This window comes from Bemisia tabaci, chromosome 8 (assembly GCF_918797505.1).
Source record: "Bemisia tabaci chromosome 8, PGI_BMITA_v3".
Lineage (NCBI taxonomy): Eukaryota > Metazoa > Arthropoda > Insecta > Hemiptera > Aleyrodidae > Bemisia > Bemisia tabaci.
Genome location: NC_092800.1, coordinates 11,672,843 through 11,700,778, shown reverse-complemented (window position 1 = coordinate 11,700,778; position 27,936 = coordinate 11,672,843). Strand labels below are relative to the sequence as shown.

The 27,936-nt window shown below is 39.9% G+C and overlaps 2 protein-coding genes across 2 annotated transcripts in view; one reads left to right on the top strand and one right to left on the bottom strand.

The window, feature by feature from the left end:
- Positions 1–27,936, bottom strand: part of Flo2 (flotillin-2) — a 224,906-nt gene that overhangs the window by 49,519 nt on the left and 147,451 nt on the right. The gene's annotated exons all lie outside the window — the stretch shown is intronic.
- Positions 144–27,520, top strand: LOC109033431 (glucose dehydrogenase [FAD, quinone]). Its single transcript, XM_072303528.1, has 9 exons — positions 144–834; positions 3,493–3,777; positions 4,723–4,978; positions 7,209–7,433; positions 8,618–8,856; positions 13,206–13,486; positions 15,229–15,511; positions 22,222–22,356; positions 23,646–27,520. The coding sequence occupies exons 2-9, from the start codon at positions 3,499–3,501 to the stop codon at positions 23,964–23,966; spliced, it is 2,019 nt and encodes a 672-aa protein (XP_072159629.1). The 5' UTR covers positions 144–834; positions 3,493–3,498; the 3' UTR covers positions 23,967–27,520.

Below are 27,936 nucleotides of genomic sequence, written 5' to 3'. Positions count from 1 at the left end.
TTACTTCTTACACGTGAGATAGGCCGATAAACACACAAATTACTGTCGTAAAAGACATGTGCTTATAAAGAAATTTAGCAACATCAATTGTTTCAGCGTGCGAGGTGTATTTACTGAGTGTCGGCTTCGGTCAAAAAAATTCACTAACACGGACCTACATTCGCGGCAGAAGACACGGTCAAAAATCATTGATGCTGGACATATGGCGGTTCCTATCAGTCACAATTGGAATGGCTTGCTGCGATAGATTCGGCAGGTCCTCTGGTATCAGCATCACAGACCAAACGGATTTTTGATAGTCAACTTCGTTTTGATCGGCGATTTCGGGTTGTGGAACCACGCGAGGAACGTGAATTTAACCAGTGCTACTTGGACTTCCATGGATTCATCAAAATTGTGAAATCTAGGTCTGAACGGGATTTAAATATGCTTTTGGCATAGTTGAAGAAGTGGAAAACTTTCAAGAGTGTGCGCATTTTCCTAGTCAACGTTTTAATTTATTACATTAAAAGTTTCAATTAAAAAAAAGTTCCTAACTTTTCCATTATTTTTCTTGAGTTAAGTTTTAAATAAGTGCAATAACCATGGAAAAATCTTTTAAATGTTGATAAGAATCAGTGGTAAGCAAATACGCTTAAATATTTCTCAGGCAATCACTTTCAGGGTAATAACGGTAATTTTAATAATTCATTTAAATATGTTTTAAACATGTTTTGCATCGTTAAGTTTCATCGAGATTGAGCTTTTATCCAGCTAAAAGCATAACACGTGCCTCAGTGATCCAAGTTTACAGGAAGGAATCGTCGCTTGCTTTGGAAGAAAACTGACTGAAAGGTAAGCTGATTTTTCTTTCACGTAGGTACCTAACTGTTTTAAGGATACAGTTTAATTAAAAACCTACAATTTAAAAATTGAGACGAGGCCATTGGTATATAAAACCGGGACGGAGTAAAAGGATGACGAAAAGTTTTGCAAAATCGAAAGTTATTTTATGGTAGAGATGAGTGAAACTTGCAGTTTGATTTCCATTACATCTATGTATATCCATGGTTCTCACACATGAAGCGCAGTGAAAACGCGTGGTATAAATAATTGCGATTACGCGATAAAATCATTGCTATTATATTAGAGTGTTGTGTGTGTGGCCTACCTACGGATTGAAGGGACTCATCTTATTGAGCATCATTGCAATAAAAATGAAATAAATTACAATGATTATTTGAGCTGCAAATTGAATACCTCTCTAATGAATTTAACTGCGTCTGAAAACCGTCATTCATAGTTTAAAATTGACATTAATTCATCAAATTATGTAAAAATATTGCGAGTTACCTAATTCTTGAAAACAATGCAATTTCAGTACGCTATGCGACTTAATTTCAATATTTCTGTTTAACTATGCTACTTGGGTAGCCTTATCATCTGACAATACGCTTAAAAAAAGAGTTCCGCGCACTCGAATTTCGGTCTCAGAATTGGACTGCATTTTGCAATTTGGAACTATAAATTCGGGCCCAGTTTAAAAACAACGTACGCGCCATTAGTTTACCTATGCACATAAGTGTTTTTTCACGTGAGTCAGAATTTATAGTTCCAAATTGCAAAATGCAGTCCAATTGTCGCTTGTCAATTTCGGCCGATTTTGCACAAATATGAGCTCGAAATCAACAAGCATGCTTAATGTCAATATTCATTCAAATTGGAACTGTACTTTTAAGCACGTTTTGTCAAATTTTGAATTTCTTGTTCCGGAATTCATATAATAATCATGTTTTACCTTCAATCGACACAATCGTCTGACTGTGTACCTCATAGTCAATTATGAGTGACCTACTTTTCTGTTAAAATCCGAACTTCACAAACTTTCTCAGATACTCTGTCAGAGAAGGATTTACATTCAACTCAGGAAATTGTTAATATTTGAACTATGAGAGTATTAATAGTAATTTTCTGATTGGTCACGCGATATGAATCATGAGGAAACACGTCCATAATCAAAACATTGGAGGGATTATAGCGGACTTCAGAGGTAAATTTCGCGAAAACCTCCGAATATAATATTGCCGAAACTTTGAAAAGGTTATAGGACATTTCGTCAACGATTTTTTGTCCGCGCACCTCCTGAAGTATCCACTTAGGTTTGTAGGCGTCAGTGAGCCTCTCGCGCTGGCAGCACGCCGCTCCGCTCTGTTGAGCTTTCATATTTATACTCGCATAGTCAGCCTTTTTGGCGTTTGGGTGTCGTAGAACGCCAGAGTGCGTTATAAAGCGAATATATATATATATATTATATATATATATTATATATATATATATATATATATATATATATATATATATATATATATATATGAATGAGACTTTTTTAACTCATAATTTTGAAATGTTTGCACACTCTGCATTGATTATTCTCATTTAAATTGATGGGGAAAAATATGTATTAATTTATCAAAGGAGAATAATAATATAATGTGTGTTTTTTAAATATTGGTGGTTCCGTGTCAAATTTAATGATTTCCAAAACACTTTAATTTTTTCTTGTACATTTTGTACTTTTATTGTGCTGCAGCGAGGTGTGCGCGCAACCAAACGCTCAAAATTTTACGTATTTGACTCTAAAAGATCGAGGTACAAATGGGTTATAAAACTAAAGATTGCGTGCTTCTCGGTTTTTTCAAAGTACGGATGCGTGATCCGAAAACTTCAGAGATCCACATGACCCCAACTTCGGGTCCCATGCACGAAGTTTTTTTCTCCATGCGGATAGTCCATTTTTGAGGATGCGTGTACTCGCTTCAATTCTAGGACTTGCCACCCTAATGGAGATGTTGCATGTGTGAGGGATTTGCGATTTGACCATTGATTCTTATGTAAAAGTTCGCGAGAAACACGATGGTGCCACTGGTTTTCTCTGAAATCATCTCCCAAGCTCAAAAAAAGCTCTCAAAGTGAGGCCAAAATGGAGGGGATATCCCACCCTACCCTGAGAGTCCACGTCTACATCAAAACAAACGCTCCATGCAAAGATAGGGAGGATATACATTAGCAAGGTTGTCGTGTTTTCAGTTCTGGAGTCCCCAAATAAAGTGGCAACCCTGCTAATGTATTTGCTCCCTATAGATGTAAGGAGAGTTTGTTTTGATGTAGAGGTGGACTCTCAGGGTAGGGTGGGATATCCCCTCCATTTTGGCCTCACTTTGAGTGCTTTTATTGAGCTTGGGAGATGATTTCAGAGAAAACCAGTGGCACCATCGTGTTTCTCGCGAACTTTTGCATAAGAATCAATGGTCAAATCTGAAATCCCTCACACATGCAACATCTCTATTCTGGGACTTACTACCCTAATTGAGTCCATTCTAAAGAGTAAATGAAGGTGACATACAAATGATTCCTTGACACTTTCATTATTTTTCCTGATATTTCCCGGTTTTCTCGGCATTCCCTGACTGTGGCAACCCTATACAAGTATATTGCATTATTTTCCTACCACAGGAAAAAATGGCGCCTACCTCGGAAACAACGCTCAACATCCCACCGAGGGCGTTGGTGGGTATCTCAACGGCTCGAATAGCCTACTCGTATGGTCCCGGAATGGCTCTCTTGGTCCTCCTTCGTTTGGTCATTCAAATGTATCGGCCTGACGTGGAGGATGAAGAGCATCGGATAAGGGATACACCCGTTAATAAGATGTTCGGAAAATATGACTTCATCGTCGTTGGTGGCGGATCGGCCGGTTGCGTTATCGCCAACCGGCTAACTGAGAACCCTAATTGGTCGGTAAGTAGAATCAAGATACTATGTTAAGTGAACGATGATTGAGGGCTTGGATGACAAGGAAGGAGCATAAGTTCAGTTTTTGAAAAACTTGAAATATTAATGACTCAAAGTAAAACTAGCCTTAATGCATATTCTGTGAAAAATTTGCACCCAAATTCCAATTTTAAGCATCAAAAAGTCAGTTTTAACATTCTGTCCGCCATAAGGATCCATGCGATTTCGAAGCTTTCCAATCTTGGGAAATCCTGGGTGATAGTGTCGACTTCATAGTAGATACGAAGAATTGTAATTAAGTTGTTTGTTTTAAAAAAGTTGTTGTAAATTTTGCGATAGTGTAAGGTATGTAAATTGGACCGCGTTAAACAGAAAGAAACCAAGCCACATCAGCTATTGCCACATTTAATTCGGCAATTTGATTTTATGCATGAAAACGGTTGTGCGGATTTTTGTGCAAATTTCAGTGAATTTTCTCCAAAGCACGAAGCAATTTCCTTACAATTTTCAAAGGAATACGCACAAAAGTTCTTACGTAAAAAATTAAAGTGCCTGGTTAAATTTGGCAATAGCTGATGTGGCTTGGTTCCTTTCTGTTAAACCCGGTCCAATTTTGCTTTGATGATGATCGTCAGGTCAAAAAGGCTTTAGCAACAAAAAACTGCAATACATCGCTTTGGTTTAATCAATTCAATCAATAAGGAGGATGACTTACACAACACACAATGGTATACGCAACCTTCTGAGTGGCGTGGCGTACTTTGCGATATCTCGATTGATCTGCCATTTAAATCTACGGAAAAGGATCGATAAACAAGGTGTTCGCAACGAACACCTTCATAAACGATTTTTTACCATAGCTTCAAATGAGGAAATATCAAAAATCGATCATTCACGCCTCGCGACTGATCATTCTGATTTTCAAGAGCCACTATTAATGATTTTCATCAGGTGCTACTGCTAGAAGCTGGTGGAGACGAGACCCTGCTGATGCAACTACCCATGTTGTACCCGGCCCTTCAGTTCTCGCCGTTCGATTGGATGTACAAATCTGAGCCCCAGGAACACGCTTGCCAGGGACTCAACGAAGCTCGATCTAACTGGCCAAGAGGCAAAGTTCTTGGTGGATCCAGCGGTCTAAATGCCATGTTCTACGTTCGTGGAAACAAAAGGGATTACGACAGATGGGAAGCGGAAGGAAATACTGGTTAGTGTCCTGCCTTGCTAAGAAAAAACGTCGTAAAAGCCTCCAGATGTTGCCAAATTTGTTCCGATAAAATACAAATTTTCGGTTTACGGACAGAAGGTCTACAAGAAAAAGGGCTACAAAAAAAAGGGCTACAAAAAAAAGGGCTACCTTCTTTGGTCTACAGTCAAAATGTCTACGTGAAAATGCCTATTAAAATAGTGTCTATAGTAAAATATGTCTGCGGTATTAAAATGTCTCTGGTTTGACTGCCTATTCCAAAAATGTCAAAGTACGTATTTATGTCATCTGATAAGAATCTCATTTGAAAGTGTATACCCAAAGACAGAATGAGGCTGTGGATGCTGCAGTGCAGCATCCATTGCAGCAGAAACTGATTCGTAAAAATTGTGAGTCACATTTCGCGAATAATTGACTCTAAAAATATCAACATGTATATTTTATATATATTTTATTTATTTTTTTATTTTATAAATATATTTAATGTATTTTTAGTGGCCAACATAAGTATTTTGACATTTTCTGAGTGGGCAAACAAACCGTAGTCATTTTAATAGCGTAGACATATTTGACTGGAGACTTAATTTCAGTAGGCATTTTAATGCAGACGTTATGACGGTAGACTAAAAAAAAAGGTAGCCCTTTTTTCTGTAGACGTACTGTCTGCATACCAAATTTTCAAGGAAACTTGAGGATATTCTTCTTTCAATTCTTCGGAGAATGTTATTGGTACTTTACCCTAAAGTATCTGAAAATTTCAAGGGAAAATGTTTACAAATTTCCTCAAAAATAAATGTTTTGTGAATGATAATTTGGCAACAATCCGGATGTTCGTACGGCGTTTTTCCTTAGCGCGGCAGTTTTATGATTATTTCCATATTCCTCCCCGAAGAAAAACTTTAAGTGTTTTTGCTGTTTATTCGCATTAACTATAGTATTCGATGGGTACGATTTGTAAAAACTTATATAACTTTGTTGAACATTCGGTTAACGTTTGAAATATTAATAACAATTCCGTTTCCCACAAAGCTCTTTGAGAGACAGCAGCTTAAATAAAACGGGTCACGTAAATGGTTGCTTTGGTTATAGAGATGGGTTTAGACATAATCAGTCTAATTGCATTTCATTTTGGAGGTCATCTTCACAGAAAACCAAACGACATAACGCCGTAGAAGTTGTTCTGAATTTTCCTCAGGTCAAAAAGAATATACTTACAAATTTCCGAGTCAGAATATTGCCTAATTTTCTGATAGAAAAGTACAGCTCAAAAAGAAATTGGGTAACATCTGCTACAGTTAGGCTGTTTCTGTTTAAGACCGTTCATATTATGCTATAAAGTTTGTCAATTTTGAAAGAAAGCGCTATAGTAATGATCGAAAGGTTCTTACGATACGATGGTTTCAATACGAATTGTAGGGTAGAAGAAGCATCGATCGTACCTGTAACAGAAGGAAAACAATGGTGTTAAAGATGATGGTACGATGAATTATAATACCATTCTTACAACGATCGATACATTTTCAGTGGGAGACTATCTTGAAGGCAAGAATTGAATAAGATCTTAATTATGTAAATACATGTCATTTTATGGCAGCACTCTCTGGCGCTCCACCAAAACACCTAATAGTTCAGTACCAATAGATTTCAAATGGGTTTTTTTTCTCAAATTTTCCGGGATTAGGGCCAAGTAGAATCTGTTTCAGCAGATCTACTGGTTCATTCCGTAAAAATTCACCGGGATTCGAATCCGGGACCTGTTGACCTGGAGTCAGACGCGCTGACCACTAGGCCAACCTGGCCGGCTCAAGTAAGGGTTGTGAATGCAAGAATGAGGTTGGAAGAGGTTAAAGATGATCCTCATGTATTTTTTGCCGCTGGATCAAAATGTCATGTTCCCTACAACATCTGCCTTGTGAGTTTTCCGGAGAAACCAGAAAACTCACTGGAAAAAAAAACACATTGGATCTAGAGTCCAGACTCTTGAAAGCATTGACAAGAAAAAGGACTCTTGATTCAAGCAGATTTAAGCTTAAATCAAAAGGAAATCCGCTCAAATTAAGAGGCTGGGTTCTTGATTTAAGCTTAAAACTGATTGAATCAAGAGTATTTTTTCTTGTCGATGTTTTTAAGAGTCTGAACTCTCGATCCAATCTGTTTTTTTTCCAGTGCTGTCGAAAATCTCGTCTTTACACACTTTTTGAATGAAGTCCTATTTCTTGTCGACTTTCAGGATGGAGCTTTGAGGACTGCCTGCCGTACTTCAAGAAGGCGGAGAGGGTGAACATTCCGCACTTGATGGAGGACGAGTGGCACGGCCACGATGGGTATTTGCAAGTGGAGGAGTTCCGCTTCAAGTCCATGATAACGCACGACATCGTCTCCGCCGGCCCCGAGCTCGGATACGACATCGTCGACTACAACGGAGCCAAACAAACCGGCATCTCCTACTTCCAAGGTAATCATGCTCCATCTCAAAACATTCAGAGAGTTTTTGGAGAATATTCGCACGCATCCGTCGAAAGACTCTCGGTCAGAAATTGCGTTCTAGATGTATCTGCAATGTCAAGGATGATGCTACGCATTCCTCACATTGAATACGAGATATTGAGTACTGCCGTAATAGCGAGGAGAGCCGTCGCACTCTCAAATTTTCGAAATTGAATTTGTATCAAAATTAGTCTAAACTCTTCTTGATGAAATCCCTGATACAGCCAAAATAGCAGATTTCGTCTAATTTTCAGGAAGACAAGACATATGAGAAAGCCATAAGTGCGCCAAAAATGACGTAGTTTTGGGCAAAACAGCCGCACTGGAAAAAAACACATTGGATCTAGAGTCGAGACTCTTGAAAACATTGACAAGAAAAAATACTCTTCATTCAATCAAATTTTTGCTTTAATCAAAACGAAATCCGCTGAAATTGAGAGGCTTGGTTCTTGATTTAAGCAAAAATCCGATTGAATCAAGAGTATTTTTTCTTGCCGATGTTTTTAAGAGTCTCGACTCTAGGTGTTTTTTTTTTCCAGAGCAGCCATAAGCAGCATTATTCCGCCAGGAAACCGATGAGAGCAGTACGTTTAAGTAAATGACGCCTTTTTCTGTTAATTTCTAATCTAGAAATGAGTGTAATGTGTGGGTCCAAAACGCAACCATGAAAGCATACAGAGGATAGCACCTACGGTTGTCATCCCTATCACTGGCCTAATATTAAAATGAATAATACCCCTTTTATCTAATTCAAATAAAATTGGTCGATTTTTAATCATTCAAACGATTTCTGAGAGTCTTTCGGATGATTGGTGGGAATTTGACGGAGAGCGGGGGCTTCTCTCAATTAAATTTTCCGCTCAGACGCTAGTGAGCCCATTTCCCCAAATCTGCATGTTTCTACTTACGGCTATCTTCACTATCATGACAGTTTTGCTAGTCTATAAAGCTTAATCCATCGAAATACAATTCCGTTCCCAGCGTAACATGGCTCCAGGGATGACTTAATTTTTCAAAATTTTCATGGATATAAGCTCCTCATTGGCCCTTCTTTTGGAGATTAGGAAATCCTCCAAGCTTTTTATGATGTGGAGCTGTTTTGGCGCCCCTACAAAATGTTTCGCACACGCTAAGCTTGGATTTTAATTACAGCTACTGTGAAGGACGGTTTGCGGTGCAGCACGGCTAAAGCATACTTGCGACCAATCAGGAAACGACCCAACCTACACGTGAGCATGTTCTCTCACGTTGAGAGGATCATCTTCGACGTCGGACCAGATGGAGTGCCCAAAGCCGCAGGCGTCATCTTCCGAAAAGCTGGAAGTGTGCCCATCAAAGTAATGGCCGAGAAAGAAGTCATCCTGTCCGCAGGTGCTATTGGTTCCCCACAGGTGAGTAACCTTCCAAAAGCTTCACGGAAAAAAATTAAATTGCTGAGTCAACAATTCAATTGCTAAAAACAGTGAGTGCAATGTTTCAATGTAGATTTTACAATAAAAAATGCTACTTTAACCACCCCCGTGGTTAAATTAGTTTACAATGTGGTTAGAGTAGCATTTTTTTGTTGTAAAATCTACGTTAAAACATTGCACTCGCTGTTTTTATCGATTGAATTGTTGAATCAGCAATTTATTTTCTTCCGTATTGGAAAGCCCAATAGATGCCGCATGGAAGGATCAAAGATTTTTCCAATTCTAAAGTTCCTTCGATTTGGATTTCTACTTCTAGTATATAGGAAATCGATTTTGGTGTATTCGTTCCAGGCAATTAGCGATCGCCGGAAAATTGCAATCTGTTTGTGTTGAGTTAAAAATATTTTACAATTTAAAAGTAATGAAACACGATGGAAAGTACTGATTATTATGCTGGGAATTAAAACAAACTTTAATCCTCTTGAGTGCTTGATACCTGGCACCAGCTAGCACACTCTCACGAGCGTACGTTAGGGTGGGACTTATTTTTTTAAATCGACAAAACCAAATGTTGCACGGTCTTAAATGGTTCTATGTGATAAAAAAACACGGTAGCCAAGAGGATTTTGAGAAAAAAAATTTTTAACCCGGCGCGCACAGGGCCTAAACATCGAGATTTTTTTGGTTTTTTAGGCATTTTCGCCGTATATTTTTGATATTTTTGCCAGCAACACAGATTTGACGCTAGATGTCCAAAAATTGGTAAAAACCTAGCACATACCTTGCAGATTAAGGGAAAATTTTTGTTTTTCTCCTAGGTCACTTTCACTTCGCTTGGTAATGCCGAAACTCTCCGCTCGGCAGCTCTAAAAATCGAAATTTCGCCGTTTTTTAACGTATAATGAACTTTTTGAGCAACCTATAATGGTAGTAAAAATCCGAAAATTTGTGGAAAGCAAGTCCATACCATCAGTATGGAAGGGCAAATGTCAGAAAACTCCTAGGTCTTTCATTTTCTGCCAAGCTATGCATACAATGTTGGAAAACCCGTCAAAAATAGCTCAATTTTGACCGTTTTTTCGCGTTCGAAAATTTATTGGACGCCCTGTAATGACAATGAAGGTCCGAAATTTTGTGGAAAGTAAGTTCATACCATTTGTATGGAATAAAAAATTTTACTTGGTTCCTCCGTCTTATATTCTTCGTCCTGCGATACCCGAAATGGCAGCGAAAACGTCAAAAATACCTCAAATTTGCCGTTTTTGGAGAATTTTTTTGAACACCTTGCAGTGGCAGTGGAGGTCCAAAAATTTGTACAAAGTAAGTTCATACCCTCCACAAGAAATAAAAAAATCTACTTGGTTCCTATGTCTTACATTCCTCGTTGTGCGGTGCCCGCAATCACTTCGAAAACGTAAAAAATACCTCAATTCGGCCGTTTCTTCAATGGCGAAATTTATTGGACACCCTGTAATGACTCTGGAAGTTCGAAAATTGGGGGAAAGCAAGTCCGTTCCACTAGTATAGAAGGGCAAATTTCAAAAGATCCTTAAATGATTGATTGTTTGTCGCACGGTGTCTTCAGATACACAAATAAGTGAAAAATACCTCCATTTTGACCGGGCTTTCGCTATCAAAATTTAATGGACACCCTGTAATGACAGCGGAAGTCGAAAACTTTGCTGAAAGTAAGTTCATTCCATCTTCATGCAACAAAAAATTCTACTTCGTTCCTATGTTATGCATTCCTCGTTGTGCGGTGCCCGCAATCGTATCGGAAACGTCAAACATACCTGAATTCGGCCAATTTTTCGTGTGAAAAATTTTTTTGGCACCCTGTTATGTCATCGGCAACTCTTTTAAGTGCAAGAAAATATACGTTGTATGTACATCACTAAGGAACGGCAATTTTTCTAAGACCCTTGCATTTTTTATTGTTGTCGTTAGACGCCCTAAAGTGAGGCGAACACTTCAAAAATACCTAAATTTATCGATTGCTTTCTTTCAACACTAGCTTCTTACATAGCTTCGGACTTCCATTGTCAGTACAGGGTGTCTCAAAAGTAATTGGGTAAAAAAAAATTGGCCGAATTCGGGTACACTTGACGTTTCCGATACGATTGCGGGCACCGCACAACGAGGAATGCATAACATAGGAACGAAGCAGAATTTTTTATTGCATGAAGATGGAATGAACTTACTTTCAGCAAAGTTTTCGACCTCCACTGTCATTACAGGGTGTCTATGAAATTTTGATGGCGAAAGACCGGTCAAAATGGAGGTATTTTTCACTTATTTGTGTATCTGAAGACACCGTGCGACAAACAATCAAACATCTATGGATCTTTTGAAATTTGCCCTTCCATACTAGTGGTACGGACTTGCTTTCCCCCAATTTTCGAACTTCCAGAGTCATTACAGGGTGTCTAATAAATTTCGCCATTGAAGAAACGGCCGAATTGAGGTATTTTTGACGTTTTCGAAGTGATTGCGGGCACCGCACAACGAGGAATGTAAGACATAGGAACCAAGTAGATTTTTTTATTCCTTGCGGATGGTATGAACTTACTTTGTACAAATTTTTGGACCTCCACTGCCACTGCAAGGTGTTCAAAAAAATTCTCCAAAAACGGCCAATTTGAGGTATTTTTGACGTTTTCGCTGCCATTTCGGGTATCGCAGGGCGAAGAATATAAGACGGAGGAACCAAGTAAAATTTTTTATTCCATACAAATGGTATGAACTTACTTTCCACAAAATTTCGGACCTTCATTGTCATTACAGGGCGTCCAATAAATTTTCGAACGCGAAAAAACGGTCAAAATTGAGCTATTTTTGACGGGTTTTCCAACATTGTATGCATAGCTTGGCAGAAAATGAAAGACCTAGGAGTTTTCTGACATTTGCCCTTCCATACTGATGGTATGGACTTGCTTTCCACAAATTTTCGGATTTTTACTACCATTATAGGTTGCTCAAAAAGTTCATTATACGTTAAAAAACGGCGAAATTTCGATTTTTAGAGCTGCCGAGCGGAGAGTTTCGGCATTACCAAGCGAAGTGAAAGTGACCTAGGAGAAAAACAAAAATTTTCCCTTAATCTGCAAGGTATGTGCTAGGTTTTTACCAATTTTTGGACATCTAGCGTCAAATCTGTGTTGCTGGCAAAAATATCAAAAATATACGGCGAAAATGCCTAAAAAACCAAAAAAATCTCGATGTTTAGGCCCTGTGCGCGCCGGGTTAAAAATTTTTTTTCTCAAAATCCTCTTGGCTACCGTGTTTTTTTATCACATAGAACCATTTAAGACCGTGCAACATTTGGTTTTGTCGATTTAAAAAAATAAGTCCCACCCTAGCGTACGTGCGCAGTGAAGTTTGTGATTATAGTTGGGTTTGGTTCGGATAGGCAACTAAACTAACTGCCTGGCAAAGCGGAGAGTATCGCTCGGATTTGAAGGCGCTCCAGGGTTTTGAAGCTCTTCATTGATGACAGCTTTATTCTGAAGATGCGAATGATTGCAATTTGACAGGTTTACACTTATACTGCTTGCAAATCGCCGGCGATTGCTAACTGAGATTGGGAGTCGGCAACGGTTGAAATCTTTTGAAAAAAAATTGTAACAAAGCATGCTGGTGAACAACAATGAGACTCGTCTCCTGGTTTTTAAGAAAACAATCGAAATGTTAACACATGGATCTAGAAAATTATTTCTTTGATGAATTCTGAAAAAAGGATTCTATCGGTCACTACAACATTATCACTTTTTTATCACCCTCTATTACATATATCATATATATTCTATATCATCCACTATTTTTCACCTTCATTACACGGAGAAAAAAACTTCGTGCATGGGACCTGAAGTTGAGGTCATATGTATCTCTGAGGTTTTCGGATCACGCATCCAAAAACTTAAGGCCCAACTACCGAAGTTCGAGTCAGACATCTGAAGTATTCAGGTACGTACCGGATACTTCAGATACGTGACCCAAACCCTTCGGTATGTACCTAAGCACTTCAGATGTCTGACCCGAACTTCCGCAGCTGGACCTCAAGTTTTCGGATGCGAGATCCGAAAACTTCAGAGATCCATATGACTTCAACTTCGGGTCCCATGCAAGAAGTTTTTTTCTCCGTGTACAAAATGGTGTTGTTCAAGTGGAATTCTATAAACAACAAATGGGTTACTTTATTCACAGGCAACAGCCAACCAAAAGGCAGTACTTAGCGCAAATGCAGACCAATCTTTTGCTTTTGCAACCAGCACTTCCTCTTTTTAATTACTATCTGTGACTATAAGGCGCCCATACTTTCCTTTTTCCAGTTGCTGATGCTCTCGGGTGTAGGTGACCCTCACCACTTGGCTGAGGTGGGTGTGAACCCGGTTCTGCCTCTACCAGGAGTGGGCCAAAATCTACAAGACCACCCGGCGATGGGTGGTGTGACCTATCTGCTCACCTCGCCCGTCGAGTCTAAACCCATCGGAGCCGCTGTCGTGTTACCCCGGTTGCTCACCCTTAACACTGTTCGGAGGTTCTTGCTCGAGGAGGATGGACCCCTCTACGTTCAGCCTTTCGGAGAAGCCCATGCTTTCGTCAACACGAGGTACGACTCGATAACTTGCTATGAAATAGAAAGGGATGAAAATAATGCAACTATGTAAGCAGATGAAGCTGAAGGCTACATCCTCAACATTTCAACTATAACAACCTTTTAAAATCTGACTTCTGTTTCTACGACCAAAAACTTTAGTTACTTGAATCGGAGACCTGTGTTCCATGGAAGGAGATATTCGGTGTTTGAAACCTACATTGTAATCTCCATGCATCTTACTCGAGCGTTTTGTTAGTAGACCACCGGAAGCTTAGAAATAATGATAAAAGAAGGCTAAAAGGCAAAAAAGGTACATTTTATTAAGACTGGAATCGGTTAAAATTAGAAAACTCGAACTTTTCTTATTTAATTCATATAGTCCGAAATGTCGTTTGGACAAAATAAACTAAGCAAGGAAAGTTTTTTTTCTAATTCAGCGATTCCTGTCTTAATCACCCGAGGTTTGCTCCCAATCTTGAGTAATTGGACTACACTGCCGACTTAAGGTAAAACGCCGTATGAATATTCGAGAGTTGCCAAATTTCACCGGATAAAATATTCATTTTTGAAGAAGAGTTTCTATCTTTTCCCTTGAAACTTGCGGATAATTTAGATTGAATTGAATTGTCAAACAAAATCGTCGGTAAAATTTAATTGAAAGTATTCATAATTTTTCCGGTAAATTCGTTTTTCATTGAAGGAGATGTGGCAACGTCTGGAGGCTCATACGGCGTTCTTCCTTAGCATGGCTGTACAGTTGGACCGCGTTAGGCAGAAAAGAATCAAGCCACATCAGCTACTGACAAATTTAATTCGGCAATTTAATTTTTTACATGGAAACGGTTTTGCGGATTTTTGTGCGAATTTCAGTGGTCAGTGCATTTTCCGCATAGTGCGAGGCAATTTCCCGTAACTTTTCAACGGTACCCGCATAAACGTTCTCATATAAAAAATAAAATTTCCCAGTTGAATTTGGCAATAGCTGATGTGGCTTGGCACCTTTCTGCTTAACGCGGTCCAGTTTACAATTGGGAACTTCGATTTCTGGCTCAGTTTAAAAACAACGTACGTCCCGTCAGCTTCTCTATGCACATAAGGGTTTTTACAGAAGAGCCAAGAATGGACCACTAGACAAGGCGCGAATTTCAGCATTCTGATACATGTTTCTTAACCAAAATTTCACGTAAAACACGGTGTGCACAACGAAAATCACCGATATCAACTCTTTACGAAGATATTTAATGATTCTTGATGCGTAAATTCAAACCACCCGCTCACGAAAACTCAATGCTCTACGTGATTCACATCGCGCGCTAAACGTTATAATGACAGCCTCTGCGATTCCTGCGAACATTGCTCGATTGAGAAGCTTGCTGAAACCGTTGTAGTGCACGATTTGACTCACGTAGAGCTTTGAGTTTCTTGTGAGCGGGCAGTTCAAATTCCTCGTAACCGATTTGAAATTAAAACGTTAATATATTTATTAGGAGTTGGTTTCAGTAATTTCCGTTGTAAGAATCGTGTTCTACGTAAAATTCTGGTTGAGAAACATGTATCAGTTTGCTTAAATTCGTACCTTGTCTAGTGGTCCATTGGGAACTTCGATTTCTGGCCCAGTTTAAAACCAACGTACGTCCCATCAGTTTCTCTATGCACGTGAGGGTTTTTACAGAAGAGCCAAGAATAATTATAGCTCCTAGTTGCAAAGTATTGTCCAATTATACTTGGCTAATGAAAAATGCCTTCGATAACAGGTACGCGAATGCGTCGGACGACTGGCCGGACATCCAGCTGTACTTCGCGACGGCCGGGGACAACGACGACGGCGGGATGTTCAACCGACGGAACAACGGGATCACGGACGAGTTCTACGCGCAGGTCTTCGAGCCGATCCTCTACCAGGACGCCATCACCATCGCCCCCCTCCTCCTCCGCCCCGAGAGCAGGGGCTACATCCGCCTCAAAAGCAAGGACCCCTACGTCTACCCGGAGATCCAGCCCCGATACCTCAGCCACCCCAAGGACATCGCAACCATGGTAATTATCATCACGCATTTTCCGTGGAAAAAAAAGAGAAAAATTTTAGGATTAGGTGCATTTCACTCAAAGTATGCTGTACAGTTTGATCCAGGGTTTGGACCACAGCCCGGCCAGACAGGGCCGGATTTAGGGGGTGGCCACATGGGCCGCGGCCCATGGCGGCAAAAAGGGGCGGCAAATTTTGCAATTTTTTTTTAAATTTAGCTATAAAGAAAAATCGGATTCAGAAAAAAAAAAATTACAAACGAGAATAGGTGACAAAATCTCTCAGTTCCTGCGAGTATATCTCTGATTTTGTCGTCTCTTTGTGATACAATAGACAGCATCTTTAATTAGTCGAGTTAAGACTAAGAGAAAAACCGAACACAGAATTCGGCTTGGAACGGCGCAGCGCAGAGAGCAAAGATAATGAGAACTTGAGATGAAAAGGAGAAACCCTCGGCGGTCGGCATGTAACACATATTAGCGCCTACAAGACTGCATGAATACTTCACGCATTGCGTCAAAGACAGTGCAGTCGCTGCGGTCAGCAGCGGGCGGCGTAAAACACATAGCGCCTGCAAGACCGCATGAATACTTCAAGCATTACGTCAAACACAGTGCGTGCAGCAGCGGTCGACGTGAAACGCATAGCGCATACAAGATCGTAGGAATACTTCACGCGTTGCGCCGAACACAGTGTTAGATTTGGTAAAAATTCACAAATAAAAATGAAGGTATCTAAGTGAAAGTGACAACCATGTGTTCATGTCTTCCAAGAAGTGAAGCACCCTGGAATGATTCTCCAGCTGAAAAATACCTGTGAGAGTGAGATAAAAGCCATAAATAATAACAAGAGTAAAAGAGACAGAACTAAAAATGCTGAGACTGTTTTTTCCGGGGAGAGGATCTTTTCAGAGCGTTTCACCTTCTAAGTGACTGGATTTTGCCTCGAGCGCGTAATGTGCTGATTACTGCTAATTTAGTCGCGTCTTAACCGCGAGCGCTGTATGATGTAATGTCAAAATAAAACCCGAATTGTGTGCCGCCTTAAATCAATGTTGTTCTTTCTAACCATAATATTTCTATAAAATGACAGGTTATGGGCCCAGGTGGTCGCTACAAGTGCGGAAAAATGAAAATAAAAATAAAAATGTTATTTTGAAAATATTCGGAAATATTCGCGTGTGTCGAAATTGAGTTCGTCGGGTCCGACGTGGTTGCAGAGCGCAGCATATTCATTCGTGTTCGCGCGTGTGTGGATCGTGCAGCTTGTTCTCGTCTCTGGAAATCCTCTTGGAATAAGTGCAAGTGTCTATAGCAGCTATGGGCTGGTTCAACGACGAGGAAGTAATAATACGGAATGATCTTGATGTTAATGACATGACGCTTTATGGATTGTTCGTCGTATTAGTGGTGTTCTTGGGACTGTATTACGTCAGGCGCAAGTGTAAAAAACTCAAGGACGAACTCGCAGAAGTGCGACGATCTCGGGTTATCTGAATTGAGTGATTTGAGCGGGGTGTGTTAACAATTAGGAACTCTACAAATCAAAAACCATAACAATAAAAACCATAAAAAAGGAAGAACAACTAAAATCGCGGAAATAAGTGCGGATATAAAAACCCAATAAAAAATAAAATAAAAACCTACTAAAAATTGAAAACTTGATAGAAATAAAACCTCATAAAATTCCGAAAGTCTAAGAATCAAATAAGAGTAAATATGGAGTCGGTACTGAATAAAGCTGGATATATTAATATCACAAAACTCAAGGGGTCTTGCAACTATCAGATCTGGAAGTTTGAAGCCCAGATATTCCTCGAGGCTGGGGGACTCTTTAATATTGTCAGTGGGCAGGAAACAAAGTCCCTTGTTGACGAAGAAAAACAAAAGAAATGGTTGTCAAATGACGCAGCAGCGAAAAAGATAATAATCACGACAATTGAAAAAACTTTGCTAACAAACATTCTGACATGTGAGACATCGGCTCAAATGTGGGCGACGCTTAAAAACATTTATGGATATAATACCGAGCAGGAAAAGAGTACCTTGTACCGTGAATTTTATGGTGTGACCTACACGAAGGGTGCAGACGTAATGAACCATGTAGCAAAATTAGAGAATCTCTTTGCCCAGTTGAAAGGGATAGATCACACTCTTAAAAATGAAATGCTGATAAATAAAATCTTGCAGTCGCTGCCCGATAGCTGGAAAGCCTTTGTGACAGGGTTCGATTTTCTGCCTGAGGCACATAAAACTCTCGAAACCCTTAAAAATCGCATAGTTTTGGAACAAAGTAAGCATAAAGCTGAACAGAAGGAAGAACCAGTTGCATTCTTCGGCAGCCAAGAAAAGAGAAGGTGCCACCGTTGCAAAAAACCTGGACATTTACGACGCGACTGCAAAGTCAAATTAAACGGAAAGTCTGATAAAAAGGTTGATGACTCATCCTACGGTGAAGCGGGAAGCAGTGGAAAACGATGTGGAATCTGCAAAAAGGACAATCACGTGGACAGTGCCTGCTTCTTTAGGAACAGAAGCAACAATGTTCAGAAGAATGGTGATGGAAAGAAGCAAGTGACGTTCTTGGCCCTGCATGAAAAGCCGAGGGATAACATCTGGATCGTGGACTCGGGATGTACGAGTCACATGACGAATCAAGGGGACATACTGCGTTCACCGGAATCGTCGGACCAACGAGTGTCAAGTGCGAAAGAAGGTTATGATATACAGGTCGCGAAAAGAGGGTCGGTATTGGCACAAGAGTGCACCTTGGAAGGCGTATTGTTCTCCCGCGAAGTGTGCGCGAACTTGCTGTCCGTGAGTGCCGTGGTAAAAGCCGGTGGAGAAGTAACCTTCGATAAGGATGGAGTAAAAATTAAGTTTGAGGGGGAGACGATCCTGCGCGGAAGCCTTTCGGAAGGTGGACTATTCACAGTGAAGTTGCAGGCTAGTAAAGCCAAAAATGAAGCGCTATCAGTGATGAATTTAAAACCTGATTGGCACAGACGAATGGGTCATCTCGGAGGAGCGAATCTTAAAGTGCTTGAAAAAATCGCGGACGGAGTTGAATTAAATAAAAAGGGCGATATTGTGCAAGAGTGCAAAAACTGCGATGTCTGTTTAAAATCGAATTTATCGAAACTGCCCTATAATAGTGCGAGGGTAAAAGCAACCGAAAAACTCCAGATAATGCACAGCGACCTGTGCGGACCTATCGAGCCGAAAACTTTTGATGGAAAATCGTATTTTATAACGTTAACGGACGATTTTTCGGGGTTCACTGTGACGGAATTACTCGGGAACAAAAGTGAAGCAAGTGAAGAGTTACAAAATATGATAATAAAACTGGAGGTGCAGCAGAAGACCAAGAGCATAAAACTACGCTTGGATAACGGAGGAGAATTCACGAGCGGCGCATTCAAAAAGTGGTGCAAAGACCGAGGATTGGAGCTGGACTACTCTATTCCGTATTGCCCAGAACTTAACGGCACGTCGGAACGTAAAAATTTAACAATCATGACAAAAGCGCGTGCGATGATTCAAGACAGTGGTGTTGGAAAAGAACTCTGGGGTGAAGCGGTTTTAGCGGCTACATACTTGATGAACCGTTCACCGAAAAGGGGAATGAACGAGACGCCATTCGAAAAATGGTGGAATAAAAAGCCAAACTTGGCGAACATAAGAATTTTCGGGAGTGACGCGTACGCGAAGAATACCGGCTACTTGAAGAAACTTGACGATCGTGGCCAAAAGCTAGTGTTTGTGGGATACGCGCCGAATGGATATCGGTTGTACGACTCGGTCGAGCAGAAAATAATACGTGCGCGTAACGTTCGCATAGTCGAAAGAATCGAGGCGGGCGGAATTTTGAAACGCGAACCCGATGACGCGAGTGGTGAAGTAATAATCGAGGACAGTAGTGTCAACGACCAGGAAGAAGTGCAAGGGGGCGCGGATAGTCAGCTGAACGATTCGAATGCAGATTCCTGGGGATCATCTGACGTAGATAGTGACAGCGGTGACTCGGACTGGAATCCACCAAGGTCAGACTTTAACTCTGGTGACTCAAATTTGCAGCAAAGGGAGCATCCCGTGCGTGAGCGACGCGCACCCGCGCGATATCCGGAACCTGAGACCGTGGTCCTTGCCAACGAGATACTCGACCCAGAGGAGCCAAGCAGTGTTGCGGAGGCTCTACAATCCAATGAATGGCGGGCTGCCATGCAAGCTGAGTACCAATCCCTGTTAGATAATAAAACCTGGGAATTGACTAAATTACCCGAGAACGGAACAGCCATAAAATGTAAATGGGTATTTAAAATAAAAAGGGGACCAGACGGTAGACCAGAAAGATACAAAGCGAGACTGGTTGCCTGTGGATACAGTCAACGAAAAAATATTGACTTTTTTGAAACTTACTCACCAGTGATAAGAATTGGGACTTTGCGTTACTTGTTTGCGATTGCAATGCTAAAAGGATTAAAAATACACCATATCGATGTAGATACGGCGTTTTTGCATGGAGAGCTTGAAGAGAAAATTTACATGCAACAACCATCAGGTTTTGAGGTTGAAAAAGGAAAAGTTTGTAAATTGTTAAAAACGCTGTACGGCTTAAAACAGGCGTCAAGGGGTTGGAACATAAAAATTAAAACAGTTTTGCTTGATTTTGGTCTCAAACAATCACAACTGGAAAATTGTATTTTCTTTGATGTTCATGAAGGATCGATTCTGATAATTGCTCTATATGTCGATGATTTCTTTGTAATTTTTAATAATATGCAGAAAAAGGAAGCATTAATGACTAGATTAAGACTAGAATTTAAGATAAAAGACTTGGGTAGAATTAAACATGCATTGGGAATAGAATTTTCTTGGAATGACGGTGAGAGTTGTGTAGCATTGTCGCAAAAACAATATGCATTGTCTTTACTCAAAAGATTTAAGATGTCAGAATGTAACCCTGTGAAAACTCCCCTAGAAGTGAGTGAGTCCAAAGGAAAACAGGGGATTGAAATAGAAGAAGAAATTTTGGAGAATGTGCCCTACCAGAATTTAATCGGAAGCTTAATGTACATGGTTGCCGATGTGCTGACAAAAGGATTAGCAAAAGAGAAGCATGAATTTTGCGTAAAGAACATGTTGAAAAATATTCCTCTCAAAGAATGAAGGTCTATTATGAATTAAGAATAAAATTGATTATTGAATATTGTGTTAGATTTAAGCGCATTTTTTTTTGGTGTAATTTTTAAGGGGGCGTGTTAGATTTGGTAAAAATTCACAAATAAAAATGAAGGTATCTAAGTGAAAGTGACAACCATGTGTTCATGTCTTCCAAGAAGTGAAGCACCCTGGAATGATTCTCCAGCTGAAAAATACCTGTGAGAGTGAGATAAAAGCCATAAATAATAACAAGAGTAAAAGAGACAGAACTAAAAATGCTGAGACTGTTTTTTCCGGGGAGAGGATCTTTTCAGAGCGTTTCACCTTCTAAGTGACTGGATTTTGCCTCGAGCGCGTAATGTGCTGATTACTGCTAATTTAGTCGCGTCTTAACCGCGAGCGCTGTATGATGTAATGTCAAAATAAAACCCGAATTGTGTGCCGCCTTAAATCAATGTTGTTCTTTCTAACCATAATATTTCTATAAAATGACACACAGCACGGTCAGCGCAGCACGGCGGCGGAAGTTAAAATTATTAAATCACATTTTCTTTCATTATATTTGCGTTCATTTCATATAAATGGAAGGCCTTGTCCACACAGAGATAGGTTTACGGAACTTAACTTTCTTACTTAACACGCTCCAGCAGTTTGGCCGTTTAACCCTGGATCACCCTGTATTTTTGTCCGAATTATGAATCGTTTGGCAACTAATAAAGAAATGCCCGCGAGCTGCTTGTTGAAATTGATAGATAAAACAATAGACAAAGCAGACTTAGGGAACATGGAGCGATCTTGTTGGTCAGAACGGGTAGTTGTCATAGACTGAGGGGGAAGATAATGGACTATCTATAGGGTCTTTCGCGGATTGCCGAGAGTGACGCGTCGGATCTTTGGTGGAATTTTCTGTAAGAAGCAACTATTTTACCTCCGAGGTAATGTTGTGAGGTATCACTCCGAGTTGAAGGCGCTCCGCCTGCGCCAAGTTTTATTACAATTCGCACCTGCGGACTGATTGTTTGAATTGATGGACGATACTATAGACAAGGAAGACATTAGGAGTAAGGAGCGAACCTACTCGTTGAAATGAGTGGTTCTTATAGACTTGGGGAGAAAATGATGGACTAAATATAGGGTCTCTTGAGGTGCCGTTAGTTAATCTATTACGTGCCTTTTTTGTCCATTGCAACCACCCGCTCCCGCCAATAGGATGGCTTATTTTCAGTGCGTCGCCTTTGTCTGTAGCTTTTTCTATCAATTTCAAAAATTAGCCCGCTGGAAATATTTATTATCGAATGATTACGGAAAAAAATATTAACAGCTGTCACTTTCTGGGGTTGGATGAACAGAGTGAACATTCATGAACAGAATTATGAGAAATATTAGAAATGCTAGTGTGAGCACTCAGTGCGAGGAGATGCCCAACCCGAGTTATTAATCCTGGTTGTCTGGCTCCTCTGATCAAGGATTTCGCTTTCATCACATTGAATTTTAGGTAAAAAGTATTCAATTTGGATGTATTCCCTCACAATTTCTTAACTAGTGGATTTACATTACAGGTTGAAGGTGGGAAGATTGGATTCATGTTCAGTCAAACAAAAGCACTTTCCAGGTACAACATGAGTTTGCATACGAATCCTATACCAGGCTGCGAAGAATATGAGCCTCTATGTGACGAATGGTGGGAGTGTCAGGTAAGATAACACATTGCACAATACTTAAAGTAGCACAGCTTAGTAATTTTTTGGCAATATTAAATTGTTTGATACGCTTGGTAGTCAAAGGACTACCAAGCGTATAAGAACGAACAAAAATATAAAAATCACTAAAAATAAAGGACTTAAGTGTATGCTTTATTTTTAGTGATTTTTAGATGTTCTAATATTTATAGAATTATAAATTTTATTGTGCTAATCGATACTGGATGGCCTGACAAACCGGGCGATGCCCTAGCCGTTCGCTGAAGAAGAAGAAACGCTTGGTGTATTTTTTGAGTTTGTAAAACAATGGAAAAATTAACTGGAATACCTAATAATCGAACGGAACATTTTTCTCCGTGAATGGGTCTGTTGCGCTGGTCATAGAATCGTGTTTTGATGCTTGGGTCTTGTAGATTTGCCATAAATAATAAGATCCGTGCAAATAGAAATTTTTTACGTTCAATATTAACCAAGATATCGTGCTTGAAAAAATTTGGTTTATCACGTCACCCACGGTGGTCGTGACACCTTTGGTTTCTTCGACCTTGCTTTTATCCATGTTACATGTTGACTAGACCGTGCGAATGTGTGTTCCCCTGACTGATGAAAGCAAGGTGGAAGAAACCAAGGGTGTCACTACGCGGTGGATGACGTCAAAATCACGGCATTTAAAAGGACGATATCTCGGTTAATGTGAACGCAAAAAGTTGCTGTTTGGACTGATCTTATTATTTTAAAGTAATCTAGAAGGCCTTATTGTCTCCACGGGACGTTTTCATGGGATTTGTCCCAAGTTCGAATCGCAGGAATGAAACTTCTGGAATATTTCCCAGTTACCGTCTCCACGGGACGGGGCTCATACAGTCCTGCGACTAGTTTTCGAGGGAAGATAAATTGGTTAAAGTCGAGTATTTAACCGGGATTAAAATAATAATTGCATTCAATTGACAATTAGACACATTATTTTAACTAAACAAACATTAACAATGTAGTAATGAATAAAATATCGTACAATTCGTTTTCACTTCTTCCTCTTCTCTCAGTGGGTCCTAGGGGTACAAGTACCATACTTGGTACTGGGAAAAATATTGATTAACTCAATATTTTTCCCAACTTCGTAAGTGGAATTTTTCCCTGGGACAAATCTCGTGAAACGGCTCGTGGAGACAAGGCCCAAGACTCAAGCATCAAAACACGATCCTGTGACTTGCGCAACTTACCAATTGCAAAATGTAGTCCCTCACTGCAAGTTTATCACTACTTCTTCTTTCCGATCCCTCCAGGCACGACACTACACGATGACGATCTACCACCCGGTGGGGACGTGCAAGATGGGTCCCTCGGCGGACGAGACGACGGTGGTGGACCCGCGACTGCGCGTGTGGGGGGCGCGGGGCCTCCGCGTGGTGGACGCCTCCATCATGCCGTACATCGTCTCCGGCAACACCAACGCGCCCACCGTCATGATCGCCGAGAAGGCCTGCGACCTCATCAAGGAGGACTGGCAGGCCCACTGGGAGGAGGGCGTCAACACCCTCACCGGCCAGAAACCCACCGCACGATCCAGGTCAAAGGTCGAGAGGATCTACACCAAGGAGTACTAGTCACCCGTCGCACGGTGGATCGAGTCATAGGGCAGGCCGGACATGGCACATCACGCGACTTGGTTTGCTCATTTACGTAGTGTTTGCGCTCATAAAATAAATCAGGATACATGATCCTTATGTATTTTTCGTCGCAGATTTCATTTTTGATGACTATTTTCCTGATTATTGGGTTTAGATATGTATTTTGGCACAATTTCAGATAAATAAAGAGATATTGTTTAACAACAGATAAGTTTAAACTTTCTACACTCATTTCAATCGAAGTTTTAAGTGTTCAATGGACTTTTCTCTCTGGTAAAATGTTTAAATATCGTATATAAAACGTATATTACTCATCTCTTTTACCATTCCCCCTCCTCTCCCTCAAAAAATGAATTAATAGAAATCCGAAAATTTTGAGAGGAGAACAGAGGATCTCCTTTCCCCTTCATTCCTGGGGCACCTTTTTTAGCTTTCTAACAAAAGAAAATGACAAGGGGGAAAAAGATGAGAGAAAAATACAAATCAAATACACATCAATCAACACAAATCATGTATTATCCGAGCCTTCCTAATTAAGGGCCCCGCGAGTCACCATTGTACACTGCCTTTATTTATACTTAGGTATCTAATGGAGCTTCTTCGGCTTAATGATTGCTGCTGAAGCTCAAATTACCTCAATTTTCTCTATTAACTTCTTATTTTCCGAAGAAATTAAACATAAAAAAAAAAAAAAAAAAAAATCCGATGTCAAAAAACGCGAGTTTTTGGGAAATAGTTAGAAGATAGAAAAGAATTTAGGCCATTTTTGACTTTAGCATCAAGTAGTGGATGAAAAATGCTCCATTAGACACCAACTTGATATAATTTTCCCGTCTTTTCAGACGCAAAACAAACGGATCAGTACCATATGCGTCGATTAGGACATTTGAGAGGAAAACCCCGTTATCTGAAACAACGTGGACATTTTTTTAACCACGCATTTGTTTCTCATGTATTTTTGTCTCCTGGATTCGAAAATGACCTTGGTTTCTCTTTACCATGCACCAGTTTTCCGGAAAATCACATTTCCCGAAAAGTCCATTTTAAGTGGAAAATCTCAATTTTCCGGAAAATCGGTGGGTGTTGGAGAAAAACCAAGGTCATTTTCGGACTCAGCACTAAAAATTACATACAGATCACCTATCAAATGCCCGGTGTTTATTCGCCACAGACCTGTGAAATTTGAATTCTCTCGAGCCACCATTTTATGAACTTCACTTTTTCAAAATCATTTAAGCTTTATTCCCAAAAGGGCACTTTGGAGCAGCCAATTTTTCTTGATAATGAATCTTCAGGGATCAGTTAACACTGCTATACAAAGGTTTCCCTGAAATACGCTGAAATAGCTAGTTAAAAGTCTAGCTATATTATTATTTTTACGGTATTGAGGAGGGTACTTTTAAGCAAGAATACCGCTTATAAAAATAGCGATATTTTAACTTGTTATTAGTGAAATATATTCTACTTAAAGAGGAGGACAAGCTACTTTAGTCAGAAATTGTCATAAATCTATCGGAGGGAAATACCAACAGGCGAACGGTTTGTCCCGAGTGAGGCAACATTTTTCGAGTGCCGCCTGAGCCACTTTAGGAGGCTGTGTGCGTTAAACTGGGGTTAAAAAATTGAAAACCAATACCTGTATCATAAAATATAACTCTTTGGGAAGACATTTACATCAATGAAATGACTATTTGTGAGAATCGCCCATGTCCGACTTTTTGCAGGTTTCGATCCACCGTGCGTCGTCAACTCGCCGAAATCTCTTAAGGTTGATTCTTAGCGGGTTGGCTTCGAATGGAGTTCATTCACAGAGACATCTCGGGTTCTGATGTCATACTCGGTCAAATAGATTCATACAGTTTGTAGCCAGCGGGCTGATTATTGAAATTGATGGACAAAGTGATAGGCAAAAAGGACATAGGGAGTATGGAGCGATCTTATTGGTTACAATGTGTGGTTCCAATAGACTATGGGAGAAGATGATGGACTAACTGTTGCGTTACTCGTGGGTTGCCGTTAGTTAGTCTATTACCTACTGCCTTTGTCCATTGCAACCACCTGTTTCCACCAATAGGATCCCTCCATATCCCTTTTCGTCTTTTTTGTCTAGTATGGTAAAATGATTGAAAACGATTGGCTTATATAGCTCGATTATTTTTTCAATCGGTTTACCATGTTCTACGAAAGCCAGCCAAATTGGCATTAAAATATGTTTGTCTACAGCTTTGTCCATCAATTTCAATAATCGGCCCGCAGAGGCAATATATTTTAGAGACCCCGCACTGCTATGTCCCATGGTGTAGATGTTACTTTTAGAAGTCAACGACTAAACTGATTTGCGCCTAATGATGGCTCATGACCAAAGAGTTGAAAAATTGCTTTCGCAATCCATCAACTGGTTCCCAAATCTTTCTCTTCCTGATAAGAGAGATGAAACACAACTAAACTGATTTGCCTATAATGATGGCTGATGACCAAAGAGTTGAGCACTTGCTTTCGCAATCCATCAACTGACTCCCAAGTCTTTCTCTTCCATTTCTTCTGTCACTTTGTTTGCTCTGTGTCGTGCCTCTACAATTTCGTAGTTCTTGTCAGTATGTAATCTTTCCAACTGGCGAAAGTGTCAACTTTTTGACCGTTCTTGTTGGGACACCATTAGCACCAATCTGAGACTGAAAAACTGGATCCAATTAAAAATGGACGCGACAAGTCTAAACTCTCAGTGAAGAGGACTCAAGCCTCGAGGAGCAATCCTTTCCTTCCCTCAAATCTCTCCTTCGCCTGTGATTTGTACTTTTAAACATCAAGCCTATAGAAATGTAACCATACAAAAACAACATCACTCCTATCCTGGTCTTCACTTCTGTCAGAATGTTAATTAATGTATTCGAAAAGTTGAAATTCCACGAAAAACATCACACTCCTTCTTAATTTTAAAAATCTTTTAAAGTTCCAATCACGGCAACGTATTCAAAAATTGCTTAAATTTTTTCTCTTTCACCATCTAGGTGAGCTCCAGAGTGGATGAAATAGGATGGGTAAAGATAATACTGGCTATTGAATACGGTTGCAGCACTGAAAATTTGCTTTATCCTGTGTAGGGAGACAACCTTTTCCCTCAGAAATTTAAAATTCTCGAGAAGAGATAAAAACTGGGAGACTTGGCCCTCCCGTGAACCCAAAGCATCACATTTTATTCTCACTGATATTTTTTTGAGACCCATCACAGTTACACATGTCATTCATGACCCAATGACCCACAAGCTAAATATGTTGATTAAGTTACAAAGTTGTTTTCCTTTTACTTCTCTCCTTTTTCCAATTTATTCTGAAAGTCAATGTTTGGTTCAACTTATTGTGATTCTTAATTTATTTGTTATTTTATCGATGAGATACCTAATTTATTTTATGTTTTAATTTTTGAGTGTAAATAATATTATGTAAAAATTGTGCTTCTAATTTATTGTACAAGTTCTTGAAAGTCTTGATTGTGTATATCTAAATACAGTAAAGGTACATTAAAATGTCTACATTTTCTCGTGTCAATTATTCCTGAAGTAATTTTTCTCTTGAAAAAAATTAGCTACGTTTGGCACGATTTTGAAAATATCGGAATCAAATAGTTGCGCCAAAGAAAAATCCGAAGGATGAGTTCGCGAGAATCATGAAGAAAATCGTGTCGATTGCTCATTGAGGTTATCTGACGCCAAAGCCTCTCAATGCCAGAACAGAGACATCAAGTTTAGTTGCGTGATGTAACTTCGATTTAGCGAGTAATGTTTTACTTCCCATGAGAGAAATTTCTAAACACCCTCAACTGATCGATAATCATGGTGTCAGATCTTAGATTTCCTCTAATAGTGAAACTTTCCCGCGTTGTGAATTGTGATGTAGAAATTCATTTGCCTCAAATTTCTTTTAAAAAAATGGAGTGCGCTATTCTTTT